General features: G+C 41.7%; 1 protein-coding gene across 1 annotated transcript in view; it reads left to right on the forward strand.

Moving 5' to 3' along the window:
• Window positions 1-16,666, forward strand: part of thada (THADA armadillo repeat containing) — a 109,348-nt gene that overhangs the window by 53,053 nt on the left and 39,629 nt on the right. Inside the window, exons 29-30 of the mRNA XM_074646919.1 lie at window positions 3,346-3,514; window positions 16,563-16,666. Of these exons, the coding sequence (XP_074503020.1) occupies window positions 3,346-3,514; window positions 16,563-16,666 (273 nt within the window). The remainder of the gene's footprint in view (window positions 1-3,345; window positions 3,515-16,562) is intronic.

Below are 16,666 nucleotides of genomic sequence, written 5' to 3' on the forward strand. Positions count from 1 at the left end.
ACACACCTATGGCCAGACAGACAACCCCGAGACCCCGTATCAAACACGGACAACAGCTTGCATTCCTGAGCTCTACGCGCCTGTACATGTGAATTTATGTGCACGAGCGTTCTCGCTCTCTCCAACACACAAACACACAAACACACACACACACACACACACAGACACACACACACACACACACACACACACGTCTAATTGACCAAAATCTACGTCCATTCTTCACTTTCCACCCCTCCCAGCCCCCATTTGGGGCCCATATGTTAACTATCTGTGCTAATTTGTCCCACTGAAACACTTTTGCAAAAGGAAATGACAGTTTGGAAGGGTGTAATTTTAGAAACAGGGCCGTCCCCTGTGGGGTCAGAGGCAGACTGTTTGACTGGCATGGACGAGACTCATCTGGGCCTCATTTAGGAGAGCCGGGAGAATAATTTCCACCACAGAGACTGTACCATAGCATGTTGGCTAAACAAGCCCACGCAACAAAGTCTGTCACCGAAGAATGTCAGGAAGGGAAGTGGTGACACAATTAAAATTATTTTGCCTCATTCATTCATTCATATGGACATGATGTAGCTGAACACAATAACTCTTTTACTTTGTTTGGTTTTTAATTGTTTTGTTTACTGTCAAACCATTATGTGAAGGGTTTGAAAGTGTCTTTGGTGCCCCCAGTGGTAGTATAAAAAAACAAAAAACACTGTGGCAAACACCCCATTCTTCATCTGCCCAAATCCACAAGGGTCTGTATGGACACCTGCAGACACGTCCACTTAAGCAGACACTCATTATAATATAAACAGAACCACAGCCGCCCTGCTGTTACAGTACATCCGTGTTAGTTTGGAGTATATTGAGTATAGAAATGATTATGTTCATTATTTATTTTTAATCGTGACAGTAATCAGAATTTCCCATTAGCCAACGTAACGTCTTCAAAATGCTTGTGTTGTCCAAAACCCAACGATATTCAGGTTGAAATTATATAAAAACAGAAAAAAGGAGCAAATACTCACACTGGAGAAGCTGAAAAATGGGGATTGTTTGGCATTTTTTGTTAGTAAAATGACAAATCTATCAAAATTGTTTGATTTCTAAGAGCGAGTAATCTACTTTTTGTGTCAACACAAACTGAAAGCAACGCATATACTACACCAATGTGTCAGGATGACTAATTGTTCTACTCATTTTTAGAGCTACAATGATTGAATTGATTAGTTGGCAATTATTAAATTAATCGCCAACTATTTTGATAGTTGATTAATCGGTTTAAGTATTGTTTTAAGAAAAAAAAAAGTCAAACAATCAAAAAATAATCGTTAGTTGCAGCCCTAATGTCAACAATTATATGCAGTTTCTTGGCTTATTTCTCTTCCTCACCCAGATTGTACACAACCGTATGTATGTTTCTACTAACATATCTCACCGTCTCTCATACCAAAACTGAAAATACCAGCGTCCTTTTCATCTCTGCGTACCGTTGTAGTGATGGGTCCGCAGTGGAGCTGAGCAGCTTGTGAGTGTGTTCTGGGCTGTGCCCTCATGTGACTGTTTTCAATGTACGCTCATTGAATACATTTGTTGCACTAAATTGAGACTATCCCGTATCTGTACTGAATGTTCTTTTGTGCTGTTCGCAGCCTAAAGGCCAGTCAGCACAAGCATTATGTTGGGCATCTATATGTGACCGCCTCTGTTCGCTGCAGGCCTGTTTGATTCGAAAGGCAGCCAGTTCAAATTTATAACGTAGTAGAGTAAAATGAATAAAGACATTTTGAAAATGCCAGTTTTCTTCCTGGATGCTTTTCTTGTAGCCCCACTGAACTGGAGTAGAGCTGTAAAGATTAATAGATGACTTGATTAGGTGTCAACTATTAAATTAATTGCCAATTATTTTGATAATCGATTAATCAGTTTGAGTCATTTTTTTTAAGAAAAAACAGTCTAAATTCTGATTCCAGCTTCCTAAACGTGAATATTTTCTGGTTTCTTTATTCCTCTATGACAGTAAACTGAATATCTTTGAGTCATCTTGCTCTTTGGGAAACACTGATCGACATTTTTCACCATTTTCTGACATTTTATAGACCAAACAACTAATCGATTAATCGAGAAAATAATCAACATCAAAAATAATCGTTAGTTGCAGCCCTAGACTGGAGAATAGTTTGACGGTGTTTCCCTCGACAAAAACTGGATTTTTCCATTAGGTTTTGGATTATTGCAAAAAAATCAGCAAACAAACATTTATGAAACATGTTTTGTTGACGTTTAGTAGTCTCATTTAGCCACTTGTTTGAAACCGGCTTTTTTAAAACACGTAAAAGCTTCAAAATTCACCAGTGGGGTATTTATTGACGTATTTTATATCGTAGAACAAAACGTTAAAATCTCTTCAGCTTGTGTTAACCACAGACCTTATTTCAGACATCTAACTAAAAGCCTACTGACTTCTAGGCGAGGGAACGGGAAGTGCTAAAATGCTAACTCATTTCCTGGTTTTAGGACTCATTCGTGCACCACTCTATGGAGATCAGGTTATTTGACGAAATGACCTTGAACTACAGCTAGCTGTGTGCTTTCAAATATATAAAGAAAATTCTGCCAACTGTAACTCATGTTCTGACCCTTTAGATCTGCGTCCTCCTCCTCTCATCTCATTCAGGCTTAGGTCATGACCTTCCCTCGTGTCAGCTATGGGCAGTGTTATGACATTGGATAAGGAAAGACTATCAGCTCGTAAACAAGGTTAATTTTAGCCTGCACTCAGGGTAACCGGCCACATTCACCATCACCGGTGGATACTGTAAATGACCTTGTGTGTGTTTGCATGTGAGAAAAAAGAACAAGGAATAGATTATTTCCTCGATAGTTATGTTTTGAAAATGTTTGATTTTGAGTGTATCAGTCATCTACTGGCCTGGGAACTGTTTAGGTTCTGATCCTTGCCTTTATCATCGGAGAGAGAGACAAAGATAGGGAGGAAGATCGAGATGTTCCATAATGTATGCATAAAAATAGCAACCAACTGTCCAAATAAAGTAAGTCCACATCATGTCATTTATCTATGACATAATGTGGCTGAAGTACAAAATAATAATGATAAAACACACAGTAATTCAATTATTTTTCATAACAAAGTTACAGCTGTGAAATAAAAACAAGACTAAAAGATTATGATAACAACGCAGCTGTCCATGTTCCATGATGTTAATAACTTTCCATGATACTAACGCTGCAGCTGTGTGTGTGTGTGTCTGTGTGTCTGTGTGTGTGTGTGTGTGTGTGTCTGTGTGTGTGTCTGTGTGTGTGTGTGTGTGTGTGTGTGTGTGTGTTCTGCAGATGCGGCCGCTCAGCAGTGTACCGGACCAGAGAAATGGCAGCTCGAGCCCTCGTCCCCTTCGTGCTGGTCACCCAGGTCCCGTCAACCGTCCACACGTTACTGCAGGAGCTTCCTGCACAGCCCGGACCAGAAATCCAACACAACCACATCCACGGGACTCTGCTGCAGGTCTGCACCCACCACACACACACACACACACACACACACACACACACACACACACACACACACACACACACACACACACAGCAACAGAAACCAATACACTCGTGTATATATACAGAACATATGCCATAACATTCGGTGGGGGCGGTAATCACAAGTCCCTTAAACGACCACAAGTGTTTATTTAGTGATGGGAGCCTCAGCTGGAAGCAAACCCTGATTGTTGGTGCAAGACTCTAAAGTATGTTGATCACACACACACACGCACACACACACACACACACACACACACACACACACACACCCACACACATACACATGCACGGCTTCTCAAATGTGAAGATTTGCAGCTTTTTGCTTTTAAATGTTGTTAAATTGTAAATTAAATATTTTTGGGTTGTGAAGACGCCACCTTCAGCCGGAAACTCGGGCATTTTTCACAATTTTCTGACATTTAGACTTCATGATTAAATGATTAATCATTAAATTAAGCAACAGATTTAAATAATAAAAAAAAAAAAAAAGATAATTCTTAGTTACAGTTTTAACTCAACTTTATTTATTTGTATAGCACCTTTCATACAAACATGCAGCCCAAAGGGCTTCACATAGAAAAAAACAAAAACAACAATAAATAAAAGAAATTTTAAGCAATAAATAAAAGTCAATAAAACAAACACCAGGGATACAAAATAATGTAAATATATATTTATATATATATAACATTATAGATATACATATTATTATATAACATTACTCTAAATTAAAAAGCCAGATTACATTTTTTTTATTTAATTTCCTTTTAAAAATACAGAGTGTATATGCGTATATATGTAATTTATGGTGCTGAAAGGCTAAACGCCAAAAAATATGCATTGAAGCTGAATATTTCGTTAGTTAAACACATGTTATGAATTTGGAGATAATTACATCTATCTTTTTTCAATACATTTTGTCTTGTGGACATTACAACGCTCTGGAGTTATTGGAAATGTTTGGATCACACGAGTTGTAAACAATTCTACAAATCCACCACTGGAATCTAATTCTGCAAATAGTATAACACTAATAATATTAGTGTAGCCTGATCTTTATCTGCAACTGTGCAGAAATTTAAACAGAATGAATAGACATGCAAGCTGCGCAGCATTTGAATGTCGATAGTTAGAATTCAAATGTCAACGTTATGAATGAAGCTTCCAACTGTTCAGGACAGCCCTAAATATAATTAGTTGAATAAATGTATTGAACATGTTATTGTCAATATCGCCCACTTCTAGTTTAAGAAAACCGACGTCTTTGTAAAGCGATGAAATTGTGCTAATCTTTATAGCTGTTAAAATAGGGAAAGATGCACGTCACATATGTTCTATCAGTCGCTTTTATAAGATGATAAACCCATATCTTGAAAATCTAAACTTTTCAGAACTAATAAAAGCAGCCTTTGTACTCTATCTGAGTTTATAATCATTTAATTCAAGTTAATCTTCTTGAGAGGTTTTCACTCAACAAAGACAAAATATAAAAATGCAATTACCAAAGAGGTTATCATAACATGTGTATGTGCACACCCACACAGAGATTATAGATACGGAGCATCAAGAACATCAGAACACACACACACACACACACAGTCTCTGTCAGTCGCACACAGAGCCTGTCCAGACAAGGCGGTTATCGCAGGGTAAATACCACTGTTTAGTTCTGTCATCACACTCTGACAAACACAACCAAACACTCTGCCGGTAATATCAACACACGCAGAGGAAGAGGGGAGCGGGAGTTTCCCCGACTCTTTTATTGAACACCACTGATGGGGTCGCTGTGGGAGCAGGAGGTGGGGGAATGTGGAGCGGTAACAACCGGGCCGAGGGGTCAATGCAGAGAATGAAAGCTGCAGCGTTTTCATCACTTATGGTTTGATAGCGGTCTGGACTGCAGGGAGGTCCGCTGTGGGATGAAGGCGAAGGATGGCGAGGAAGAGGAGGGGAGGTGGGCCTCTTAAAGGCTTAGAGGAGATTTCGGGAGGAGAGTGGATTTTAGTTTGCTTTCCTGTCATGGCCGCCATGTGTGGAGCTTCCCCAGATGTCTCCTGATCTGTTTCTGCGTTTGTCTCTCAAGCTCCATCTCCCGTCTGTCTCTGAGTTCCTCTGCTTCCTGAAATCTTGGTATATTTTACTACCTTCTCCTCCTGTCCTCTCCGTCCTTCTGCTACCACTTTCTCTCCATTCGCTCTGTCTGTCTCATACAAAAGAGTGAGATCATATAATCTAGTCTCATGTAATGATTGTTGTAACATGAGGTAGCTTCTTTGTCCTGTCATGTGCTCTTTGTGTCTCATCTCCACCATTTCTGTGTCTTGTCATGTGTCGTGTGTGTACTGTATCACCACACCTTTCTGCCACGTACCGATTTGTTTCTTTTATTCTTTGAAAAATGGAATAAAAGCAGTGCACGTCCACACTCTGAGGACAGAGTGGTGCTGCTACTGTATATATTCAGGCACATCTTTTAAAGTATCTCTGTAGTTTGTAATTCATATACATGTAAGCATAGACATGTGGTAGCTGCGGCGACGGAGCAGAAAGATGACAGAGAGACTGTTTGAGTTTAGCTGTGATTGGTGAATTGAGGAGGAAGGTGTGTTGCTTCAGATCGGCTCATTCATCCCAATTGTCTAGCCCTGTTTCTAGCTCTTCTCTCCAATTCACCCTTCGCTTGGCCCCGTCTCTCCTTGGTTACTGTTGCTAGGCCTGTCAAGCTTTCGCACCCGGCATGTCAATATGTCGTTTTCAGCGATATCAGTGAGAGATATTCCAAAGAAATAATAGCGAACAATAGACAGAAAGGGCTACAATATGCATTGGTGAGCTACATTTTTAACATATCTATTGTGAGCGGAGTATTCTGAATGAAGAGGCCATTACAATCCAGGGAAAATGCAAGCGTCAGACCCCCAACGTCGGACAAACATATACAGTAACAACAATGTTCTTGCACAGTAGAGCAAGTCAATATATTGTTTTTTTTTAGTTATGACTCCCTATAGCTTTCATTATTCAATATAAATCTAAATTATCCCGCTTTTCAATTTGTTTAAAGCACGCCAGGATATATTACTCGCACATCGTCGGCTTGATCCAAACACGAAGGAGTTTTTTGTTGATCTAACGTGTTGATCTTTGATTGATTTAGCAGTGAGTGAGGTCTTCCACACTGTTTAATCCATATCCGACATCGCCCCTCTTGCGTTTTTGCGTGTCGGACAAAATACGACTAAAAAAATACAACTGTCTGTAGGGGCCAGCGGGTCATTCGCGTTTTCACGTCGGCTACTGTAGTTCTCCTACGCGCTTGGCACATGGGAGAGGTTACAATCTGTAACCTTGCCGCTAGATGTTGCCAAATGTTACACTGTACCTATTAAAAGCAATAAATTTCACCATCATAGTGTAATATTGTACATGGACCAAAACATTTGATTCAAGGAGTTTTCAGAGTGAATGACAGTAGTCCTGATAGTGTTGTGTATGTCTGTAGGGATCATCTGTAACCAGGCTATAGATAGCAGGTGTGTAGGTAATGTGGGGTCATAATGGAGATGATGGAGGCAGATATGTAAGGAGTGTCTAGCTGTGGAAGGGGGGGGTAGGACTGTCATAGCAGGAGCTGTAGAGCGGTATGCAGGTGAAGTGGTCTAAACATAGTAAAGATAGAGATAGAGGCCTGCAGCGTACGTGTGGAGAGGAGCATCACTGATAGGAGATAGTGCAGTCTGCGGAGTGTGTGTGTGTGTGTGTAAAATATTCTGCACTCACGTGTAAGACGGGGAGCGAAGATGTTTAGACTTCAGAAGAATTAAGGAACGTGAGAGAGAAAAGGAGTGAGTGTACCGCTGTGTGTGTCTGTACATGTACAGCACACACCGGCGGGGTGTTTATGCTGAGATGATGAGGACATTGTGTTTAGCCCTGGGAGATACCTAATGTATGTTAATATGCTTCATTGTGTGTGTGAGAGTGTATAACAGGTAGCAGATGTTTTCGCTCGAGGGAGAAATGACTTCCTCTGTTATTGTCAAAGAACAACTGTTAGTGGGCCAAGTGTGGAGCTGGGAACCATCACAGCTACTGAGGCCGGCTGTACCACCCTGCTGACTTTCTCACACACAGCGAAGAGGTCTGATAATAACCACACAAGAAAATGTTTCCATCCAGCCCCACTTCCAGCCCCAGTCCATTCTTCCTAATGTTGCACTTCTTCTACGTCATTGAGGAGAGGAATTTGAGATGCTGGATTGAAACCGTATAAATCAGATACAGTTAGACCTCCAGACTTGACTGACTTGCGTTTTAAACTCTTGTCAAATTCAGGACTTCTAATGGCTGCAAGATGTTTGTTTTTTTAAGATAACCCCAAACCTCTTTGCAGAACTACACATTCTTGTATATATTAATATAAATGCATTTATTTCCCCGATTGCCAGTTGCAATACCTGTTTTCACTTACCTCCGCCAGGGAGGTTATGTTTTTGGTTTTGGTTTGGTTGTCTGTTTGTCATTAGGATTATGGAAAACTGACTGGCCTTGGTGGAAGGATGTAGCATGGGCCAAGGAAGAACCCATTACATTTTGGAGCGGATCTGAATCACGGAGCGGATACACAAATTATATTTCACTTTCGTTAGCATTGCGAGATATTGGCCTCGGCCGAGTTCTGTGCTCTCCGAGTGCCATTCTAGTTTAATGTATGTGATGCTAGCCAATTTGAATCTTATTGGTGTATTAAGCTGTGGTGTATGAGTCTGTCACACTCAGCTGTGGAGGTTACCGCTCCACCCTCTTAACTCTAGGGCTGTGGATTGGCGATACGATCGTCAAGGGGCCCCTGTGAAAATTGCCATGCCAGTTTTTCCTCGCCAATATTTAGCGTAACTCTGGAGCGTTATTTAACCTCCTTCTCGATAAGTTAGTGCTTGATACCAATGGATTCATTAGGTCTCCTAGTTTCATATGATGCCACTACCTTCACTCTAGCTTTAAAACTTCCATTAGCGGATAACAGATATCTTGGCCAGGACTTCCTCTTCCATGTGCCAGGCATTGTTTACAGTCCAATTAGCAACTTGAGATGCAAGAATGGAGTTTGAGTTGAGAGACGACGTCTACGACCGGATTGTTTCACGAGTAGCCAGTTTACAATCAATTAACAGTTTTTTCTTTTAGCTAATAAAAAGCTAAATCGTCATCAGACAATAGCTGATGGGTTCTTAGATTGCATTTTGGCCAATGCGTTCCGCTTCTTTTGTTCTCCTCACAGACTGTAACCAAAACCCACTCAAAACGTGATTGGTCAATACTACTCGGACTACAAGCGGAAACCAGAACACTTCCAATACCAAAATTTTTTCCCGCAGCTTTCCAATCCGCATTGATATGCTGTTTATAGAGATGATGTAGTCTGTGGCAGTTTGTATTCCGCCAGAGCACAATTATATAAAAGTGATGGTACAACACAGCTAACAGGCTTGATGTAAAAGAATCACATGGGTTTACTTGGTCCCCACGGCACGGACAAAATGTGCTGATCAAAGATTTGAAATTAAATGATTTCCCCATGAAATGTCAGTTTTAAGCACTGATGTGATCAGACCCTCACAGATACAGACCCTGCGGGGTTTTGCTAGAGTGAAAAAGTCTCATGACAAAATTTGGCAGCAGAACAGTAACACTTCGCTCCATAAAATTTAGGTTAATAATAATATATTAAAGTAATACTGAGATAAGACAAAACAGACTGATATCAGATTTTGAATAAAAGCCTTATTTATTGGTTTAACTTGAGGCAGTCCCGTCCTCTGAGTGAGGCCCTTTGTCATTTATAACGCATCTTAAAACGGAATCACTTCAATCACTTCGGCTCCAGCATGCCCCAAACCTCTGTTGTCACAACTAGAACCGAACTTAACAAGCCCATCGGACAGGCCTGCACTAACCCAACCCGACACTGGACTCCGCTCTAGACACGTGCCAGCAACAGCCCTGGCCCACAACGCCTGGTACAGGCCAGACGTATTAAGTAAGCTGCGGCCGGTGGCGGTTTGAGGAGGGCCCACTCCACGGATGTAATCCTTTGTGTATTTCCACAACAGAGGCTCAATAAGACCGAGGAGAAGGAGGCTTGAGAATTAGGAGTATCGCCGTCTGCTTTCCTCTGGCAGCAGCGATGTTGGTGTTGTTTTCCCAAATGCTTTCTTCCCGGCTCTCTTCCAATAACTTTCTTTTGGTCTGCTGTTACGACGGCTGCCTTTGGCCAGTGGTCTGCCTGGACTTTCTGAGAAAACCCTCAGGGTTGAACCAGTGAAAGAATGTGTGGGCCTGAAAACCCAGTCTGCTTGCTTTTAGTGAGATGTGTTTAATCCAGAGGGAATCCCAGGTGTTTGATTCTGGTGTTGGACATTAGCCCTGAAGTTATAACATTGTAAGCTAGTGGCGCCACATGAGGAAGTCTGGCCATGCACTGTGTTTACTGACATGGATCAACAGTAACACGACTTTAGGGTTGGACACACTATGTATATGATTCTTCTTCACTGCCTAAACTGAGTTCCACATGGCATATTAACATTAAGTAATACTTTTATCCTGGTGGTAGTATAAATCTGATCATAATATGAATTTGAGCATACTATTTCTAATCTCTAGTGCTACCAAATATCAGTGGCCGCCTGCAATTTCTCTACAAAGTCCTGAGAGAGTCTAGGACACCCAGTTTAAGACACTGATCTTAAAAAATGTAGTAGATTCACAATCTTTAATTGCTTCCAAAGTTTCATACGTAGGTCACAAAATGACAAATGAGCTAACGCTATCCTCTGATGAAGACACTTTTTTTCACACTTATTATCAGAAACACAATATGCAGCATCAGCTGGCCTGGAGTCTGTTGTAGTGACCCACATTTGGCACTTTTACCTTAAGTCTTAATATCAATTTTCTTTTTTTTTATTATGCATTAGAAAAAGTATATATTGTCCAAATCTTGCACTTGGTTTGAATCTTAAAAGGATGATTATTGAACTAGATTTCTAAAAAAAGAAATTAAGAGTGACTGTGGAGTACAAAGGCCAGTGCAGAGTCATGCATCATTAATATTTTTGCCTCACTGCGCCCCCTTTATAACACTGGGCCTCCCTTATGGTTCCTGCCCCCCAGTTTGGGAACCACTGCTCTAAGATATTTTGTCACTCATTGTAGTAATAAGGTAAGCTTTTTTATCTCAGAGTAGATGGCTTAAAGGTGCAGTGTGTAGGATTTGGCAGCATCCAGCGGTGAGGTTGCAGATTGCAACCAACTGACACTTCTCGTGTACCAAGCGTGTAGGAGAACTACGGTGGCTGACGCAAAAATTTGAATGGCTCTCTCTGGAGCCAGAGTTTGGTTTGTCCGTTCTGGGCTACTGTAGAAACATGGTGGCCGGCTCTGTGAAGAGGACCCACTCCATATGTAGATTGGAACGACTCATTCTAACGAAAACATGATTCCTATTTTCAGGTGATTATACACAAATGAAAACATACTTATTATATATTCCATTTCTGCCCCATGCTAGACACTGTTCCTTTAATGCAGACCATATAGTTGAGTCTATATGTTCAACAATGTAAAGAGAACTATATAGACTGAGCTGTTATTTTTCTTTTGTTTAATGTAAGAAACAACAACGAGAGTACAAAGGGCTCTGTCATTATGAAGGAACTGAAAGTGACTCCTGGGTTTTAGTGGTGGTGTTGAAGTGGCTCATGTTTTACTGCTTTAGGAGACAGTAGCAGAACTGATGGTAGGATGGTAGGAGCTCCTGCTGCCAGTACACAAATATATACGCGTCTCTGGACATAATGGAAATAACAAACAGCTCCCTCGGGGCTATTTGAGACACACTGCTGTAACTTTTGACAAAGACGTAATAACACAGTTATGCATGCACACGCAGACATACACACGGCACTAAATAACTTGGTTGTCACGCCCATGTGTGTATGCATATGTAGGGAGTACGACTTGGTGTCTAGTTGTTTGTGCAAGAATACGTCTATGTAGAGCAAGAGAGTGTGTTTATTTCTGTTTATATTTAGCCCGTCTTTATTGGGATCTCTTTTTTGCCTAATTGGGCGCGTCCACACTAACCTCTATCTGGTTTTATGTGAATTCCAATTTATATGTTTCTTTGTGCGTGTGTTTTACTGGACTAAGCCATGAATTGGCGTGCAATTATTTGCACTTGCACTTGCTGTGTGTGAGTGTGTGTGCCTGTGTGTGTGTGTGTGTGTGTGTGTGTGCATGGTCGGTGCAGCTTGTGGTCAGTCTGTGGTTGCGGCAGTGGGAGGGACGGCAGGGCAGGCTGATAACAGAGTCTGAAGGGACCTCACATCCACCACCACTATTTTTACCGGGCCCAAAAGAGGAGCAAGGCTTCTTGCAACTCACACAGAGAGAGAGAGAGAGAGACACACACACACACACAAACACACACACACACAAGCAGTTAAACGCTTCACTAGAAAACAAGGCGTACAAATAGGATATTTTTCATATTTAGCACTGCCACACCAAGGTTTTTTTTTTGCTCCTTAAAGTTGCAACCCAAAGCTCTAGAGGGGGGTTATTGTGCTACTATAGCCATAAAGTAGAAAGGAAGCTGCACTTATCAACATCATTATATTAATAACGGATTTTTTAAGGCTTCAAAATTCACAAGTGGGATATTTACTTACGTATTTCATGTCGTAGAACAAAACTTTAAAATCTCTTGTGTTAACCACAGACCTTATTTCAGGCATTTAACCAAAAACCCTTTAAAATAACTCGCGTTACCAGATAATCTGGGCCGAACATCGGTACCGACCAAGGTCACAGACCAGATTTCTCCTCTGATTGTTGGGAGGGGTGAATCGGGGATAAATTGGCCCGAAACTCCTGAGGTCTGAGCCCGGCTTTAGCGATAAGCCTGTGAACACAGTGGAGCATTTAGAGCCAGATATTAGATACTAATGCTGCTTTAAAGTGAAAATTAATGACAAATAGATTGGAGAGAATGAGTTTCTATAAAGTTGTGTATATAACGAGGAATCTGTATTTTTTTATTACACAGGCCGTGAAAAAAGTCTTAAAGAAATACAAAGAAATCTACCTAATTTATTCTAAACCGTAACGGTACATGTCCACCAGGTCCGGAGAGGACACTAGGAGACGCGCTGCTCCGCTCAACTGGCCGTTCAACCGGTGGCGTACCCTGTCGTTGAATGCACCTGATTGGTCTCTGGTTTTCTGCTCACCAGTTCAAACAGAAAACAACAAGGGCGGCCTGCTCGTAAACTTTCTATTATTCAGTCTAAAGTTTAAAACAATCCACCAAAATCTACTTCGGAAGCATTTTAAGCGAGAAATAGTCTATGCTGAATATCGTTTCATTTTAGAACTAGATTGCCTAGTTTGACAGTTTGGTCCAAGTTTCGTGAGCCGAGCGCGTCGTGCTGGACGGGTTTCATTTGCCTAAAGTTGAGATTTTTCAACTTTATGAAGATAAAGACCCTCTCCAACTCGCCGCAACTCTCCCACCATGCACTGGGCGACTACTTCTCCTGCTTTCCATAGGAAATGAATGGAAAGTGTTGAGACGACCTCCGCCCTCAAAGGTCTTCAATTTAATGTTTATTTGAAATTTAAAAGTTATGACATTGAAACTGATATTAAACCCTACGAAGTTTTTGACCACTATTTCTATAGGGCAAAATTCCCATTGTATTTGTTCTGCATGAGGACACACATGCACGCTGTGCACATGCACACTCCACAGGGCACCTTTTAAATGTCTGAAACCTTCTTAAATTAAATTTACTTGTAGATATTCTGAGTGTATAGTAGCTGGGTTTGAAGGAGTAATAATTCACATGATACATTTCCTACAGGTGAAGTAGTTGTAGCAGCACTAGTTGAAGAGAAGAAATCCATGTTTAGATGCAGTCAAGTAAAAAAATCCTGAAATTTGATGAACATAAATGAGCCTCCACCAGGTCTCTGAGCTGCTGTCTCCCATTCATTTGAGCTTGATCCAATCCCAGCATCTCCTCCCACATGGGGTGTAGTTCTGCTTCGTCTTCGGGAGGAGGAACAGGGAGGCAGCCTTTTCTATAAATATTCCGGTTTTCTCCATGCCGGGCTGGATTGAGCCGGTTGAGCCTCCCATGAAGGGACTTCCCCGCCCGGTGGATGAGGTGTAGCCGTGGAGTGGAGGGAGAAGGAGTGAAGACGGAGTGCTCTGCCACTGCCACTGGGACAAGCGCTGGCACCGGTGCTTGCAACCTAATCCGCTTCTGAATGAGTCAACTAATTTCATAACTGGATGCAATAGCACTGAACACAAAGCACTGAGAGCCTTTTTCGGTTGGTTTCAAAAGCCTGTTAGCAAAAAAGTTAGAGGCCAGAAACTTCCACGTCACCTCAGACGTGATTTTTGTTGAGTTTAACGCCACGTCAGATGATTTGTTGACCACCAACGTAAAAATGTACAGCCTTCATATTAGTACACCCTCCAAGGCCGCATTTGATAAACATATGACATAATGTCATGTTTGGTTGTGTATTCTCTAATATTCATCATATATATATATATACTTATGCATATAGCTCTATATAATAACCTCTCTGTGTATAGATATAAATATAACTCCACCTGTATATACCATTTATTCTTTATAATACAATTTGTCATCAGTATGCTACTTATAGGTAAGCTCTTATTCATCAGAATATAACACATGTCTATCCTTTGCACCGTAACTACAATCTCTATATATGTACAGTATATGACTTTATACATACACCACATATATCCTCATTTGTTTATATTGTCTTAATCACTTTACTAGTTTGCACTCTGGTTGGATGCAAAACTGCATTTTGTTGTACTTCTACTATGTGCAATGACAAGAGATGCCAGAACGTTTTCCCAGAGTTGTTAAGAGTCTCAAAACGTATTTAATCAAGATTATTGTAGTCTGGTAGCCCTGTATTAAACAAACAGGGTGATGGGACACTGCTATAATATATTTACTACTCCCTCGTCAAACACGAAACGCATCTTGTGTCGACTGGTCAAACGTGAGCCGTGACTTGGGAATCTGCCAAAACCAGTTGGAGCTCACATAGAAATTGGAGACATCTTGGATTTGTCAGTCTCTTGAGATTTAAGGAAGTCAATAAGAAGCTCAGCACATATTTGCAGAGACTAGTTCAAGTGTGACTGATCCTTTAAAACCAGTTGGGGTTTTTTTGACAGTGGAATCACTTAGAGAGGTCCAATATTTGGTTTGGGAATCAGCTCCAAGCTCTGGCTCCTTGTAGGTGGAAAAGCCCTCAGAGAGTGACAGCGAGAGGAAGATGGACCCAGGGGTGTGGAAGTTGTTTGTATGAGCCAGTGGGTGTTGCCTGGGCGTGGAGACGGCAGGAGAAGAGAAGGGGCAGGCCAGGACTCAGTGGCCAGGCTTGGTGCTACGTGGTCGGCCTGGTTTTTCCCCACGTTTCCTTCCCTGCACTGCGTAATGAATGGCTTCCTACTGGTCTGTGGCCGTGGCCTCGGCTTAAAGAGTATACTTACCAAGGCCCAGAATACACACCCCAGCCAGCCAGCCAGCCAGCCAGCCAGCCAGCCAGCCAGCCTGTGTCCTGGCCTCTGAACACTCCCAACCACCAGTCCACCTGCTACAAACTGGCTCAGTCACACACTGTCACATCAGCCACAATGAAAAGAATGATTTCATCCTCAACGGGGAAGATTTTGAGAATTCTTTAACGGTGTTTACATATCGCTTCGTTCCACCACAGGGGCTAGAAGTCAAGTGACAGGAAGGATGGTTTTCTAGAAAGGGGGGGTAGCGTGTTTATTGTCTGGTTAAATAATACTTCCAAGTGCCCAGCAGTTCAAACCGTTTGTTGTGTTGATTTTGGAGAGACTCATCTAGATAAAGTGGTCAAGACTGAAATCTGAGATTGAGTCTGCAAACCGCCAGTGACTCTCTCACTCTCCCTCTTGATTAGTCACTATACAATAAGATTCCAGGGTAAAATATGTAGACAGGCAAACATATTCCCACCTATTGGCAGTGTTGTAGTGAAGACTACCTAAACCGAGACCAAGTCATGACCAAGACCAGAGTGCATCGAGACTGAGACAAAACCAAGACCAAGACTAGACCAGTGCGAGTCCCACACGGCATGACACACTTATGATAAAATGTGGAACATGCAAACCATATCCTCAAACCGATCTGAAAGATCCACATTCCCATAAAAACACCAACAGAAAACAATGGAAGATTCCCCTTCATTCACCTCTTTTATTTCCATACATACTGTTTAATATGTGTGGGTGTGTATAAGTATACCATGAGAAATGTCTTGATAAAATAATCCAAAAGGTTTTTAGGTGAATTTTATGTGGTGGGAATTTTCCTTTGTTTTCTATGAGCAAACACAGTTAATGATGTTAACAAATAAATCAGACAATGCACAGGCAGTTTATTGATATCCTTGCAGTAGTGATCTTGACAGTCCTCTTTGTCTGAGACCAAGACGAGACCGAGTAAAAATGCGGTCGATTTTAAGACGAGAGCGAGACCTTCAAAAAGTGGTCTTGAGACCGGTCTCGTCATCGATACTACTGGCAATTTAGAGGTTCTAATTCACCTGACCTGCATGTCTTTGGACTGTGGTAGAAAACTGGCACATCCAGAGGGAACCCACACAGACAGGGAGAACAACCAAGGACCTTTTTGCTGTGAGGGTGACCCACCATGCCACCCAATACACACACTGTAGAAGTGTCAACATACCGAGGGGTTTAAGCCTTTTGGTTTCAGTTTCTCTATTTCATGGATGACCACACAAAGCAACATCTCAGTGAGTGGGGGTGACACCGGCTTATGTATGAATGTAACAGATGATAGTTCTCACATCTACATCAACTCAAGAGTGTTGTCTTTGTGTGTATGCAGGTGCTGTTTCTGCTGCGCTCCTACCAGACCGACTCGCACAGACCCCTGCCAGCAGGAAATGGCATCACCGAAGGCCTCCGTCAGCGCATGTGGCTCGCTTCACG

This window comes from Sebastes fasciatus, chromosome 9 (genome assembly GCF_043250625.1).
Source record: "Sebastes fasciatus isolate fSebFas1 chromosome 9, fSebFas1.pri, whole genome shotgun sequence".
NCBI classification, from domain to species: domain Eukaryota; kingdom Metazoa; phylum Chordata; class Actinopteri; order Perciformes; family Sebastidae; genus Sebastes; species Sebastes fasciatus.